The 13506-nt window shown below is 40.7% G+C and overlaps 6 protein-coding genes across 6 annotated transcripts; 3 read left to right on the forward strand and 3 right to left on the reverse strand.

The window, feature by feature from the left end:
* Nucleotides 1–6: 6 nt before the first annotated feature.
* ATC70_012587 (uncharacterized protein) lies at nt 7–1037 on the reverse strand (the record flags this gene model as incomplete). Its single annotated transcript, XM_064831758.1, has 5 exons — nt 7–544; nt 607–730; nt 782–830; nt 890–912; nt 971–1037. 5 exons carry the CDS (start codon nt 1035–1037, stop codon nt 7–9), a joined length of 801 nt encoding a protein of 266 aa, XP_064678038.1.
* A 513-nt stretch (nt 1038–1550) lies between these two features.
* CDC53 (ubiquitin ligase (cullin) of SCF) lies at nt 1551–2962 on the reverse strand (the record flags this gene model as incomplete). The annotated part of the gene is made up of 5 exons (XM_064831759.1): nt 1551–1840; nt 1896–2037; nt 2090–2562; nt 2618–2769; nt 2841–2962. 5 exons carry the CDS (start codon nt 2960–2962, stop codon nt 1551–1553), a joined length of 1179 nt encoding a protein of 392 aa, XP_064678039.1.
* A 737-nt stretch (nt 2963–3699) lies between these two features.
* On the forward strand, nt 3700–4667 carry ATC70_012589 (uncharacterized protein; the record flags this gene model as incomplete). Its single annotated transcript, XM_064831760.1, has 8 exons — nt 3700–3744; nt 3800–3823; nt 3879–3938; nt 4011–4048; nt 4105–4127; nt 4186–4357; nt 4412–4487; nt 4548–4667. 8 exons carry the CDS (start codon nt 3700–3702, stop codon nt 4665–4667), a joined length of 558 nt encoding a protein of 185 aa, XP_064678040.1.
* Nucleotides 4668–5916: 1249 nt separating this feature from the next.
* On the forward strand, nt 5917–7494 carry ATC70_012590 (uncharacterized protein; the record flags this gene model as incomplete). The annotated part of the gene is made up of 7 exons (XM_064831761.1): nt 5917–6027; nt 6079–6130; nt 6219–6367; nt 6428–6512; nt 6566–6795; nt 6847–7096; nt 7166–7494. 7 exons carry the CDS (start codon nt 5917–5919, stop codon nt 7492–7494), a joined length of 1206 nt encoding a protein of 401 aa, XP_064678041.1.
* Nucleotides 7495–7504: 10 nt separating this feature from the next.
* ATC70_012591 (uncharacterized protein) lies at nt 7505–10031 on the reverse strand (the record flags this gene model as incomplete). Its single annotated transcript, XM_064831762.1, has 6 exons — nt 7505–7703; nt 7763–8200; nt 8255–8916; nt 8978–9448; nt 9512–9625; nt 9684–10031. The coding sequence occupies 6 exons, from the start codon at nt 10029–10031 to the stop codon at nt 7505–7507; spliced, it is 2232 nt and encodes a 743-aa protein (XP_064678042.1).
* A 2064-nt stretch (nt 10032–12095) lies between these two features.
* ATC70_012592 (uncharacterized protein) lies at nt 12096–13473 on the forward strand (the record flags this gene model as incomplete). The annotated part of the gene is made up of 6 exons (XM_064831763.1): nt 12096–12231; nt 12296–12381; nt 12437–12497; nt 12559–12626; nt 12693–13142; nt 13198–13473. The coding sequence occupies 6 exons, from the start codon at nt 12096–12098 to the stop codon at nt 13471–13473; spliced, it is 1077 nt and encodes a 358-aa protein (XP_064678043.1).
* Between the last annotated feature and the right edge of the window lie 33 nt (nt 13474–13506).

Here is a 13506-nt window from a genome sequence, read left to right on the forward strand (position 1 = left end):
GATAAGTCATGTTGTTGATGATGAAGAAGGTACATCTTGTTGATCCCCATAAATAATCCCCTGAAATTTGGTAATGGGAGGGTGGTAGATGCCACCATGGTTGCCGCTCAAAATGAGCCTTTCCTGACTACCATTTCTTCCGTCATGCTGTGCACTATTATAAGTATAGCTGGATCTTGTCCGTCTACTTGACAGCAATGATATGGTGGATGATCTTCTCGACTGCACATGTCTATCTTCGTCACCCTCCTCCTCTTCTTCTTCTTCTTCTGCTACCTCTTCCTCTGCTTCCTCTGCCAATTCAGGAGGCTGAATCCATTCCCAAGGCACTACGCAGGGAAACATATTGCCCAATTTCGCTGCTCGATTGATCCACGCAGGCATTGTCTTTTGAGTCAGTTTAAAGACAAACTCCTCTGTAAAATGATTGCAGTTTCTCGATAGTAGGTTGTAGGACGGTCCAGTGAATTCGTCTGACAGTTGCAGTAATAGATCTTCAATTTCCTTTTCTGTTAGACTTGTTGTGCCCATATCGAATGTTTGTCTACAAAGCACGTTTAGTCATTTGAGTCCCCTTTTACATGATGATGGCCTATGGTGCATTACTTGAGCGTTAGTTCTGGTATGCCGATCCTCGGCTCAATCACAAACACGCCAGTGACATTGGGAATTTCATGGCCACCAAAGCAATATTCCTTGCCTCCTATCTCTACACCCGAATGAAACACTCCTGTAGCAGGCATTTAGTTTTGTACAAGTGACAACAGTGAAATGATCGTACCCACACCCAGTGCATAATAGCCAAACTGTGTAATGTAGTTTGGTTGTATCTAATCTCGAGTGTCAGCATTGTACATGCATGTTATCAGAGCACACACATCGTATCTACCATATCATACACATTGACATAGACTATTACATCACTTTAGATACCATCCAAGCATCAACAATGACACAATGTATAATTTACCACGCTGCTTTGTAGGATCATTTGGATCTGCATTTCCATTGAAAAGCGTAGATATGAATTCAAACATGATGGTAGTTTTATTTGCGAGTGTGTGTGTGTGTGTGTGTGTGTGTGTGTGGAGAGAGTGTAAGTAAGAAAGAAAGGCAAGAAAAAAGAAGGGTATTTTGCACATGAATTTGGGTTGTGCGCTAAATTCCTACAAATAGAAATCAACGTGTGTGTGTGTTCTTCCTTCAAAATCAACTGTGTAACTGCGGTGCTCCTAAACGAGTCTACCAAAAGGGGGGGGGGGGGTTTCTTTACCAGTTCGATCCTAGATCTGCACATTTGCAGTTGTTGAACTCTCCTTGCATTCCTTATGTCTGATGCCGGGAGAGCGTTGCACCATATAGCCGAAAGTGTGTGTGGGTGAACGATTCTTCTTGTTGCGAGAGAAAAATCTCGATTATTCCGTGTCAGCGTTGTTTTATTATTCCTTATCCCCCGTCAACAAGCCGTTTTAAAGATTAAAAGCCGCAAAAGACACTCTATCAATAAATGAAGAGAGCTTTTTCGGAAGCCTCGTAATCTTTAAAGCAGCCTATTTTTCAATCAGTGAACGTCTTTTGTGCCTACCGTGCGGCCTATCATCATAATCATCGTATTCGTTATAATCATCGTCTTTGTTATCTTCAAGGTGATTATGAGATGGGCGAGCAAAGCGGCTGTTATTGTGTCTGGCGTATGGTTCCTGATGTTGTGGTTGTTGTGGTTGTTGTGGTTGTTGTGGTTGTTGCTGCTGAATCTGGTGCTGCTGGGCCTGATGCTGTTGGGCCTGCTGCTGTTGTTGAAGCTGCGGCAAACGTTGTGCTTCATGATTGATCCCAAGCACTATCAAATGAACTGGTCAATACACATTTCATCCCATAGAAATAGACAAACATACACTCATGAATCTTCCTGGGCTTTCTAGCCCCCTCGCCATTCATATGGTTGCTGCTGCTAGCATTGTTGAAACCACCATCGGCCTCCTTTTGCATCTGTCTTGACTTTAGGTACTCGACTGAATTGTACAGTTCATTCAATACCTACACCCTTATCATGAGCTTCTTTCAAATCAAATTGAAATTTCAAACATACCATCTGTTGACTGTCAACCACAGATCGTAAATACAAAATTTCATTGCAAGTGTAGTCCAATTTTGATTCAAAGTTCTTGGTCGTGTCATGCAACTGGGTAACGAGATACTGGACACTGTCAGCTTCCATAGACGTAGACGCTGAGCTGGAGGAGGATGCCGCTGCAAACTGGCTGGGTGTGTACGGAGATGGTGTGGACGTGCTCGGTGCACTATCTGACACCAGCTCAGGACCATCATCTATCAGCTCCATTGCATTAGAATATCTCATCTGAGGTATCAGTCTGTTTCTTGGCGGCTTTCTGCGTATCTTATGTAGTCTGTCATATCCAGCTTTTGTGAACCAAGGATGCTTAAAGTCCCATCTCTGAACCATGTTATCGTTTTCAAGGCCACTACTGTTGCTGTCACTGTTGTTGTTGACATTGAAGTTGTCATCGTCGTTTTGCTCATTGACTTTGTGAAAGTCATACACTGTCGTCTGTATTAAGCCACCCGTTTGCAAATAACAGGGTTCACAAACACTTACTGTTCAATTGACGTACAAAGCTGGACCAGTTGCAGTGCTTGAAATAACGCGGCAATACATTTCGTGAAAAATCAACATTGTTGAAGACGGTAAACTGGTCCCCAGCGCCTGTCCAAGTAATGAGGTCCTTGGTTTCATCATCGTCCACCATGCTGTGTAGACCAGAAATGAGGATATCGTTCAGATGACTGATCTCATTCGACATATGTGATGTGTTACTTACGAATACAGTTTAGTGATGAAAACGGCATTCCTTGTTGGGGTCACTCGAAAGAACCTTTCCACATAGCCGTGCTTACTTTGTGTCTTTTTACCAGACAGTACGCTCCGATTTCGCTGTGCCATGTTGTGTGTATGTGTGTGTATGTGTGTGTGTGTGTGCTTCAAGAGGGTTGAGTGGAAAAAGAGAGAGATTGAAAAAAGAAGAAAGAGTTACTAATTATATACAGAGAAAAAAAGGAGAAAAAGAAAAATTTCCTTCTCTTCTTGTACAACTGTATTTTTTTTTTTTTTTTTTTCACTTTCTGTCTTTCAATGGGTACAGTCCAAAAAGAGAATGATACGAGTAACTGGAGAGATGGAAAGCAGAAAGGAATGTCGACGGATGCTACTATCTGAAAGCAAAGAGAATTGAAATGAAGGGGTGATTAGCATATTTAGATGCAGTGTGTGTCCATCTCGGTGCATCTGCCATCCTGTTCGAGTCACAATAACAGGGCTCAACATCCAGGATGGAGCGATGATTTCGGTGTGTAACAAGCTTAATCATTGTCGCTCTCTACAGATCTCACTGAGCCACACTTGCATTCAAAGAAAATGGTGGAGAGAAAGGAACGATTTGGAAATAGGAACTATCCATCTGGCGGATCATAAATCTTAATCTCTACTACACCCACATTCGAAGCATCTGTGTTGTGTACACAACTGCCATGCACTTTTTGCCTTCTTTTAGGTAGGATATGGCCTCAGAATGACGTACTGGGGTTTTATAATTCACTATAAAACGCAAACCAGTTTTGCATGATCGCTTTCTGTTTCTCTTTTTTTTTTTATCAATATATATATATATATACTTTAAAAAAATGGCTCTCTATTACGGCATCGTATTTGGTATCTTGACATTTGAGGTAAGTATTGGTAGCAATGCGCTATGGCATGGTGATTGATCCCATGTTTCTTTAGATTCTTCTCTTTTTCTTATTCTTGGTAAGCTAGGATTATATCACCGTGTTGTAAATCAAGGTATTCATTGATATGCTAGTTGCCTATCCCAACCCGCTGGCAAAAACCAGTGTTCCGTTGGTTAGCTACCTCACCTACTGTAAGTATATACGAGTTTAGTGGTGTTGAGTGGGATCCACGCGCGTATACACATGCTCATCGTGTCAATTAGATTGCACATGCTCAATATATCATGAAGATTGTCTTTGTGTAAGTAGTATAGCATGTAACATTCTCAGTACAATAGCATTGACATTCTACCATAGATTCATCTTTGTACTCTTCCTTGGTAAATTTTCAAAGAAACCGGTATTACGTAAATGGGGTTCATGCTAACAACACCCTAGATTCCGTCAACACCCTCCGCGCTTTCTACGAAGTAGTGAACAGTGAAGACGAGAACGGTGGTATTCCAGCTGCAGGTAACTCTGACTTTAGAGCTCAAGTGGGCCAAGCTGCAAAGAAGTTTTACGCTCAAAGAAATTTGTATCTCACTGGATTCACCATCTTGTTATTACTGTAAGTTTCTTGGTTACCAATAGAAAGGACCGTATACTAATGACATACGCACAGCATTTTGAACAAAATCAAGACCATGGCCATGGATTATATTAGACTAGAGGACCAATTCATTGAACTTGAAGGATCTGTAAGTGTTGAATTGCGTAAAACAAGCGTGCATGTACTCAATATCTGCTATTCGCCAAAGGTCTCCAAGGATCCCGCTATCAGAAAGGCAAGCAAGGAAATCGACACCACTCCCATCGAGGATCATGTTACCCGACTCGAACCTGTTGAACAAGAACAGGAAAACAAAAAGGATATCTAATCCAGACATGTATTTAATATGTAAACATCATCCGTGCAAAAATTGCAATGCTAAATAAACAAGCCAAATCATTGGTAATTCACATCTCATTGCGTATACACAACATGTCTCTCTTGTCTAATTCCTTCGTCATTCATCTGCAAAAAGATGAAGCTCCGTGTTAACTTTATTAGCATAAAGCCTATCCGTTCTTCCTCCTAGGCCATCGCAATTATGGCATCATTGGTATACGTTGATATCATACATCACTGTACAACACAAAGGTGCCACATTAGGAGAATTAGCACTTTGAATCGCGCGTTTTGTAGCTTTCAGACTGATTTGAGTACTGAAATGCATATCAATCGATAGCTCTTGTTCTGCATAATCTTACTAATGCAAAAACACGAATCTCCCCAGATGCTCAATTTTTGTTGATTTTGGACGTGCATCCATATGGCACAAATGTCAATTGAAGCAGAATTGCCATTTTCACGTTTAAATTGGTACTTTTTACTATAATACATATAAGCTTAAAAGAATCACAAAGACTTGCTCATTCATCTGAAAATATAAACCAAAGTGTTTTGTATCAATTTTTCTGCGTTTTGACTGGATGTTTGAAAATCAGGTCTCCTTAACTTATCTCCTGTTAGAATCGACAAAATCTCAATCTAAAAATTGCAGCATATAGAGCAGTTAATTTCATGGTAGATTTGTCTCTGTAAAAGTGGTATTTACTATATAAAATGAGAGAAAAAATCCTTCGACTGTTAATTTTTTTTTTTTTCTCTAAAATTGATTTTTCAACAATTTTCAGCAAACCTGCACTATCGGTTTTAAACTCCGTAAACGACTGCTCAAAGCAGCGCAGCATATCATGAAGGCTTGCAGAGTGATGCCTGATGCACAAATATGATTGATATACCATTTGACGATTACCCAAAGTCAATTTAGATGTAGCGCTGACTGTTTCCATCACAAAAAATGCGCTTTTTGACACTTTTTAGCTGCAGATACAGTGAGGTCAGCTATTTAAATATGCCGCTATTCAATCGTCATGTGCAATAAGTAGACTTCCAAATCAACAACTCGACCGTTTAAATTACCTAAATTTGGTCATTTATTTATTTTAAGGTTAGTTGGTACTACATTCTCTCATCATCCTTACATCTATTTATTTGCCTCTTTCTTGGCTGGTTTCTTTTTTTCTTTTATTTCTTTTCACCTCTTTTAATCATTGAATACAAGAAAAAAAATATATATAGCAATGGATGAAGCTGTATTGTTGGGTCAGACCAACCAAAAAGAAATTGCAGAACCTTACAAGCCTGAACTTGAAGAGTACATTGAAAATAAGGATCAAGATGCTTTAATGAGAGTAAGAGGACACAAGATGTTGTAAAATGGATATTAACATGACGATATGTAGTCTTTTACTTTTGTCATAGATCAGAGCACAAAGCCTGATGCTTGCATCACAGGTAAAGATGAAGAATGTACACAAACATAGGACTTATTTTAACATGTTGTATATATATATATATATATATATATATATATATATATAAGAAGACACGGGTATTCATGCTCCATCTTCCAAGATTCCTTCAAAATGGCATCGTAGAAAGTTGGGTGGTTGGCTTCACACTCATCTGGTTCCTGAAGGGTTTAGAACGGCCATTGAAAAGAAATTTGGAAACTTTGTGATCATTCGTTCGGTAAATAGGCTATTTGCGCAAGATCAAAGGGGCGTGTTTTAACCTGACAACATGTTACAGACAGGCGAATTACAGTATGAGGAAATGCCAATCTACACTCGTATTGGCATGCATCTACTTTTTGGTGGTTACTATCGAGGCAAAGGTGTGTACGCCCTCTTTGATGAGACATCGCAGATACTCATCCCATGTGTGTAGTGGACAATTCCAACGTAATGCATGATCTTTTCCTCAAAGAAACAGTTCGACAGGGACAATACTTTACCCAACCTGAATCGGTGAAACAAATACCTAGTTTTGTACAACACTACAACATTGAAATGAATAATTATGTTGTTTCTGATATAAATGAATACAAGAGCTTCAACGACTTTTTTACCAGAGCCATTTTGCCATCGAAAAGACCTATTGCTGAAGCCGACGACCAAGTAAGATGGAGTAGGGTATATACATGCTTATGAGTGCTCATTTCAGGATAGAATATTCTTGTTGCAGCAGCCGATAGCCGCCTGACTGTCTTTAATTCAGTTGATGCTGCTACTACGTTCTGGATCAAGGGAAAAGCGTTTACATTATCCAACCTTTTACAGAACGATGCATTGGCTGAAGAGCTGGAAGGCGGCTCGTTGGCCATCTTCCGTCTTGCACCTCAGGACTATCATCGATACCATGCGCCAGCAAAGGGCACGGTTGAATCCATCAAACCCATTGTTGGCACATACTACACAGGTATGGAATAGCGATATGTGTATAAGATGGGCAAGCAGACCATACTTACAGTCTCTATCATGTATCCAGTGAATCCTTGTACCGTCAATCAAGATTTGAACGTATTCACAGAAAACCATCGTAGCGTTATTACACTGAAGAGCCATCATGGTTTCTCATTTGCCGTTGTTTCCATCGGTGCTCTTTTGGTAGGATCCATCGTGCACACACATGCCAAGGAAGACAAGGATCTGGAAAAGGGTCAAGAGATGGGATACTTTCAATACGGTGGATCCACTGTAATTGCTGTGTTTCCTAAAGATACTGTTGCTTGGGACGAGGATCTCGTAGCCAACTCCAAAAAGTCAATTGAAACTGTAGTTACAATGGGTGAACGTATTGGCACGTTTACTGTTTAATTAAAGACGTTTACTTTTCTAAATGATCCAGCCATTTTTCAATGCCCAAAAGTGGGATTTTGGCAGGGTGGCAGTCGTCATTTTTGTCAACATAAAAGATAACCAAGTTGCGTAGCTTTGTAACCGTGTCTTCGTCGAGCAACTGTGCATCTGCATCTGATTTGACAACAGTCAGCAATGCTTGGCAACCACTCTGCACCAGTGCTTCGCTGTAAAACCTTTGTGTGAGTATGACATGAAGACCAAGTTCAAGTAGATGCCAACTTACTGATTGCGAATATGATCTGTTCTTTTATCGCTCGGGTCAAATGCACAACAACGCATTGAAAAAGCAATGATATCTGATAAAATGGTCTTTTTGTTGAGAAGAGCAATGCTGTCAGGCAGCTTCAACATAGCCACCCACTTGAGAAGATTGCATACTCTCTTACACACAGAGTACCATTGTGAAGGGGAGTTCTTATCACTTTGCTTGTTGGATCTTGTAGGTGGATGATAGTCAGATGGCTCTTCGATAAGTAACAGCCCGCATAGTTGAGTGACAACAAACAGTGGCTTGTTATCGCAAGCAGTGATTTCTAGGTCTATCAAATCCATGTCTCCCATACTCAATCCAAGCACTGCACATGCCTTGTCAAGAATATCAAGCGGCGTGTTAACAGAAAGCAAGTTGAGGAATGCCATGTCAGTCAGGAGAAACGCGAGTCTAATTGAAAGCATTTAGTCCAGCATTTGCAATATCAACTATGGACGAACTTACGTCGATTTAGTGTAGCCAGCACCCACAGTAGATAAAACGGACAATACACAAAGCACTGTATCTCGGGCTTGCGGTGGTGTCTTTTCATATTCAATTGCTTCAGCAATCTCGCGAGGCATGGTAGAATACTTTTGAGCCAAACGAATGATATCACTGGAACTGGCGTGCATTGTCTCTGAGTGTTCTTCTACAACGTAGTACATGGATGGTGGTTTCTTGAAATTGTATAGTGCAAAAACTGATATCAAGTTGTATACAATTGAGTTGGCCAGATTGCGCTTGATTTCCTTGGTCAACTGATCTGCAGCCGTATCAAAAAAAGTAGCTAATCTCTGTATAACTTTTACAATGGTGTAGAGAATGTCGTGGAGCTTTTCTGCAATGCAGATGGGCAAACATAGGCCGAATTGAGTCAGTAATGAAGGAATCGTAAAGTCAGGGTTCTCGGATCGTATGATAATATCTTGGATATCAGACACCAGCAAAGACAAAACCTCTTTGGCGTTGGGTGAGCAAGCACTATCAGCAGGCTTGAGCTTTGAGCAGAACAGACGGGCGAATCCTGGAATTTTTTCGGGCACCAGCATCATGGTTAGCTTTTCAGACTTGCTCTTCTGAGTTTCCTTAAACACATCGCAAAAGAGCAATTTGAGCATACTCAACTACAGAATATACATTGTGTTAATATAAGAAATCCCAATTAGAAGAGGATAGACTACTTGCGTTCGCTTCGAGATGGTATGAATTTTTCGATATGTACATTTGCTGCTGTGGTGCATCGGAACAGCCTACTGACAATGATGGAGGTCTAGGCGGTAAAGCAGATCGACTTTCGCTACTATTTAGCACAGAGGGGGGGATAGTTCTAAGTTCGGAAACAACCATTGGTTCTGATTTGATAGAAAGGGTATTTTGCTGTGTACAAGCTGTAAGTGATTGCATGGATGAGGGCTGACGAATAGCAGGACTTGGATGCTGAGATGACAAGTGAATGGACTCCATTGCATTGGAAATCTCTAAAGATGATGTTGTGGGTGATCTAAAGCTTTGAGAAGGTGTGATAACAGTCTTTCTGATCTTGGATTTGGGGCGAGGAGGGGCTTGAGGAAATACCCGTTTGCTGTTTTGAGTGGAGGATGATGGCTGTGTGGATTTCGATAGCACTTGACGCTTCAAATTGAGATGCTCTAACTCCTAAACATTATGTCTGTATGAGATTGATGGTATTATTTACATGTAATGACAAGCGATACTTGCTTTTGTCCTGAGTACGTCTTGGCTATCTCGCAACTTTTTCTCTAAATCTTTCTTCTCGTGCTCTTTAATGTATAATTTGTGCTTTAGTTCTGCAATGATTCTGGCAGATTCACTCTACAGATCATCTAGTTAGTAGGCTGATTTCTGTCTGTATGTGGGTATAGATCCGTACATCGACTGCTGGTTCCCCTTGAGAATGTCTTTGCTGATGGTGATGATACTGCTGTCGTGCTGGTGGTACTGGTAATGAAGGTGGTGCTTGTTCTGACAATGGTGGCGGTAGTGGTGCGATTGGAAAGGCTGCGTCAGTGGGTTCATCGTCCAAGGCTGGAAATAAAGGAGCTGCTTGAGAAGACACCCATTGCTCTTCAAAGGCCACAGTCATCTCTAGATCTTGTTCATTAAAGCCATCTTCGAAAAAGTCTTCGTCAGCCTCCATTTCACTCATGGCGGTTTTGACAGTTTCTATAAGGAAGAGCGAAAGAGGGATAAATGCAAGAAAAAAGAATGTATTGTCCATTTGCAGTTTTGAGTTTAGCATTGCAAATTCGTGACTGAAAGGGAGATTCGAATGTTTTACACGCGACGATCGTGTTCAATGGTGAATTGGGTTTTAGATTGATAGAGCAGATAGCAATCTGTAAATGAAGCGTTTCGTGTATTGATGCGATCACGCCTATCGGTAAAAGATCATCTTCAACATCCAGGTACGTTTTGAATCGACACGGAAGCATTGCTTTCCAACGACGTTGCAGTGCTTCTCTTGTATTGTATCACTTGCAAAAAGTCATTTTTTGGAATGAATACATGATCCTTTATAAACAAAAAAAAACAACGGGGTCTGCTGTGATTGACGCCAAGTGCGCCTGACATGACGACCAGTGATCAATTAGTATGGCACTGATAGAATGTGAGTAGGGCCACCACTACCTTCAATATCGCTATTATAGCAGTAGCAAATACATTAAGATGTGCTGCTTGTCTAGTGGGTTCATTGCCTTTATTCAAATAGGAGTATAAAGGGTCCTAGATGCAGATTATTTATTGCATCTAATATGACCAGCGTGCCTTACAACCGCCATCATCTCACTGATAAGCTGTCCCATTGTGCTGTGATACTGCGATACAACAGTGCCACTCAACCCAATATTTCCAGCTGAATATTTGGATGCAGCAGTATGCTCAGAATCTAGATTAATGCATACAATGTCTTTGTACCTTTATATCATAACAAAAACGCGTCTGTTGACAAGTAAATGTATATAATACAACCAAATTCGACAGCTTTCAAGCCCTAATATCTTGATACACAGCATCTTCTGGGCCACAGGAATGACGCCAAGCAACTGTACTCGAGTAGCAGTAACTTCCTGACAACTTTGCTCGACTTTTTGGGAATCAAAAAAATATGGTCAAAAATCGACCAAAAAGCATGAGGTACCCCTCATGGTTTTCATCAAAAATTCAAACGATCGCGTTTTTCACCTTGAAAATAAAGACTTTTACTATGGTATATCTTGAATCAAAATGTTTCTATCGATTCAACGTAACCCTTGAAATCATCTTTGTGGAACGTTGATATGTAAAATTTCAACTTTTTGGCCAGGAACCTTTTTTCATATTTTCGTGAATTGCTCAATGCATTTATTCAAAACATCTGCGTTACGTTGTACCATTAGATGCGCCTTGAAAAGTACTCCAAGGAAGCTTAAAGAAGCATTGAGTGATTATCATGATTTACATAGTCGAACCTGCAAAAATAGTTCAATCGAGTCGAAAATTATCATGATTTAGCCAATCTGGACGCAGATTATTAGTCTGGGTTTGAATTAATTTTGGCTGGTGGGGCTAGTTAATCATATATGAGCCAGGTCTGACAGATGCCAGGCAACTCAGTTTCTATACTAGGGCTGTAAAAGTGTCTAGGGACTGAACATTTATTATATTATAATAGGAAGCTACGATCATACAAGCTTTGTTGACTGCATGATCCCCTGTTACACATTGCGACCGTCTAGTGACATGATGGATCCAGGCAACTAATTTTAAATGTGAATCATAGTGCAGCATTTAGATGCCTGTTTGCCATCGCAGCACTTTGCTATATGCCAACAGGTCCAAAGGGCATAGTGAAGAATACTGGCGAAGGCAAGATGGATCTACTAGGCCACTCTAGCCCGATATATAATAGGTGATTTTCCAAGATCAGATAAATCACAGGATGCTTGAATAAAAGTCAAATTCAAGCGCCCTTCATCAACTATAGCAAAGGCCTCTCTCTTTCTCTCTTGGTACATCACCACAATGGCGGTCTCTCACAACAGCATGTTCATGACCGTGGTTGCCATGAATACGCAGCCTTTCATGCTCTAGGAAAGTGCTAAAATGTATGCTGAATGACTACATTAGAATAAAAACACAAAAAGAGGCATCATTACATTCAAATCCAAAGAAAAAAAGTTTTCAGTCTACCCAATGAGATTCTCTGTCTGCGTGTGTGTGTCTGTCTCAATCTTCATTTTCAAATTTGACCAAGGCTTTTCTGTTTCCTTTTTCTTTTGCTTTCTTTCACATTACAAACATTATGGATTCATCGGATGTACTTGGCTTTGTAGCAAACCTAACAGCTACGTTGGCCGAGGACTCACCAGAGCATAAACCAGCACCCACTCTCACCTGGGTAAATGTAGCTATTGCTTCATCATTTATCCTCATCAATGGTTTGTTTTACATGAATTACATGACAATGATAAGCTTGATGTTTATTCTCGGCATGATGATTAGGTTTCATCTCGCTTATACTGGGCTTGCAATTGGAAAAGACACTGATCATTGCTGCTGTTCGCTGTTTGGTTCAACTAACGTTGATGGTAAGCGGGGCGGTGGAGGTTGTTGCAATGCTTGATATTGACGTCGAAATGATAGGGCTTCATCTTGGAAGATGTGTTCAAAACAAGACACCCAGCACTTGTGATGCTCATGACATGTAACATTCACTAGATGGAAATCACTGCTGTATACATGAAACTCACGGTCTCTTCTGCTAGTTGTGTTAATCTTCCTTGGAGCCTATGAAACAGTATACAACAAATCCAAACAAACATATAAGGGCATGGTAAGACGTTTTCGCTCGTTTCAGACCTACTTGATCTCTGTATATTGACCATCATGCAACACAAAGTTTATTTCAGTCTTGCTTTCATCAGGCGTTGCCACCTTAGTCGTTGGTATTGTAGGCACTCGTTTTGCCATGAAGCAAACACCGTTTTGGATCCCTGAGATTTTCATTCCAACCATGGGTATGCTATTGGGTAATGCTATGAGTGGTATGGCTGTTGCCCTGAGCAGCTGTTTGTCCAGTGTGGGCACTCGCAAAGAGCAAATTGAAACATACCTTGCTTTCGGTGCAAGCCGTTGGGAAGCGGGTCAGTCCATTGCCATTGAGGCCGTTCGACTCTCCATGCTGCCAACTATCAACCAAATGTCTGTCATTGGTTTGATTGCCATCCCTGGTATGATGACAGGTCAAATTTTGGGTGGTGCTCCTGTGAGTAATGCTGTGAAATACCAACAAATCATCATGTTCTTGATTTCTGCAAGCACAGCTTTGGGCGTCTTGAGTGCCGTTGTGGTAAGTCCTACCGTATTGGTATTCTCGCTAATTAGACTAACCCTGTTTGATCCAGTCGTGCATTCGAGTTGTCATTGATAGCCGTCATAGATTAAGACCAGAGAAGATCATCAACGGAAGAGCCAGTTTGTTTCAAGATATTAAGCAGGTGTTGACCCATGTTTGGGAAGGACTGGTGTACGTATTTTGCTGTTTCTGCTGTAGAGTGCAAAGGAAGAAGCAAGATGATGTTGACAACGGTCCTTCTTCATCATCTCTTCGAAGAAGTGCAGCAGAGGAAGATGACGAAGATGATGCAGATGTTGATCAACGTAGACCTTTACTGAATTAGATTCTTTCATTTATTTATTCTCGCTTGTTCTTG

Source organism: Mucor velutinosus (genome assembly GCF_035048745.1).
Source record: "Mucor velutinosus strain NIH1002 chromosome Unknown tig00001569, whole genome shotgun sequence".
NCBI lineage: Eukaryota > Fungi > Mucoromycota > Mucoromycetes > Mucorales > Mucoraceae > Mucor > Mucor velutinosus.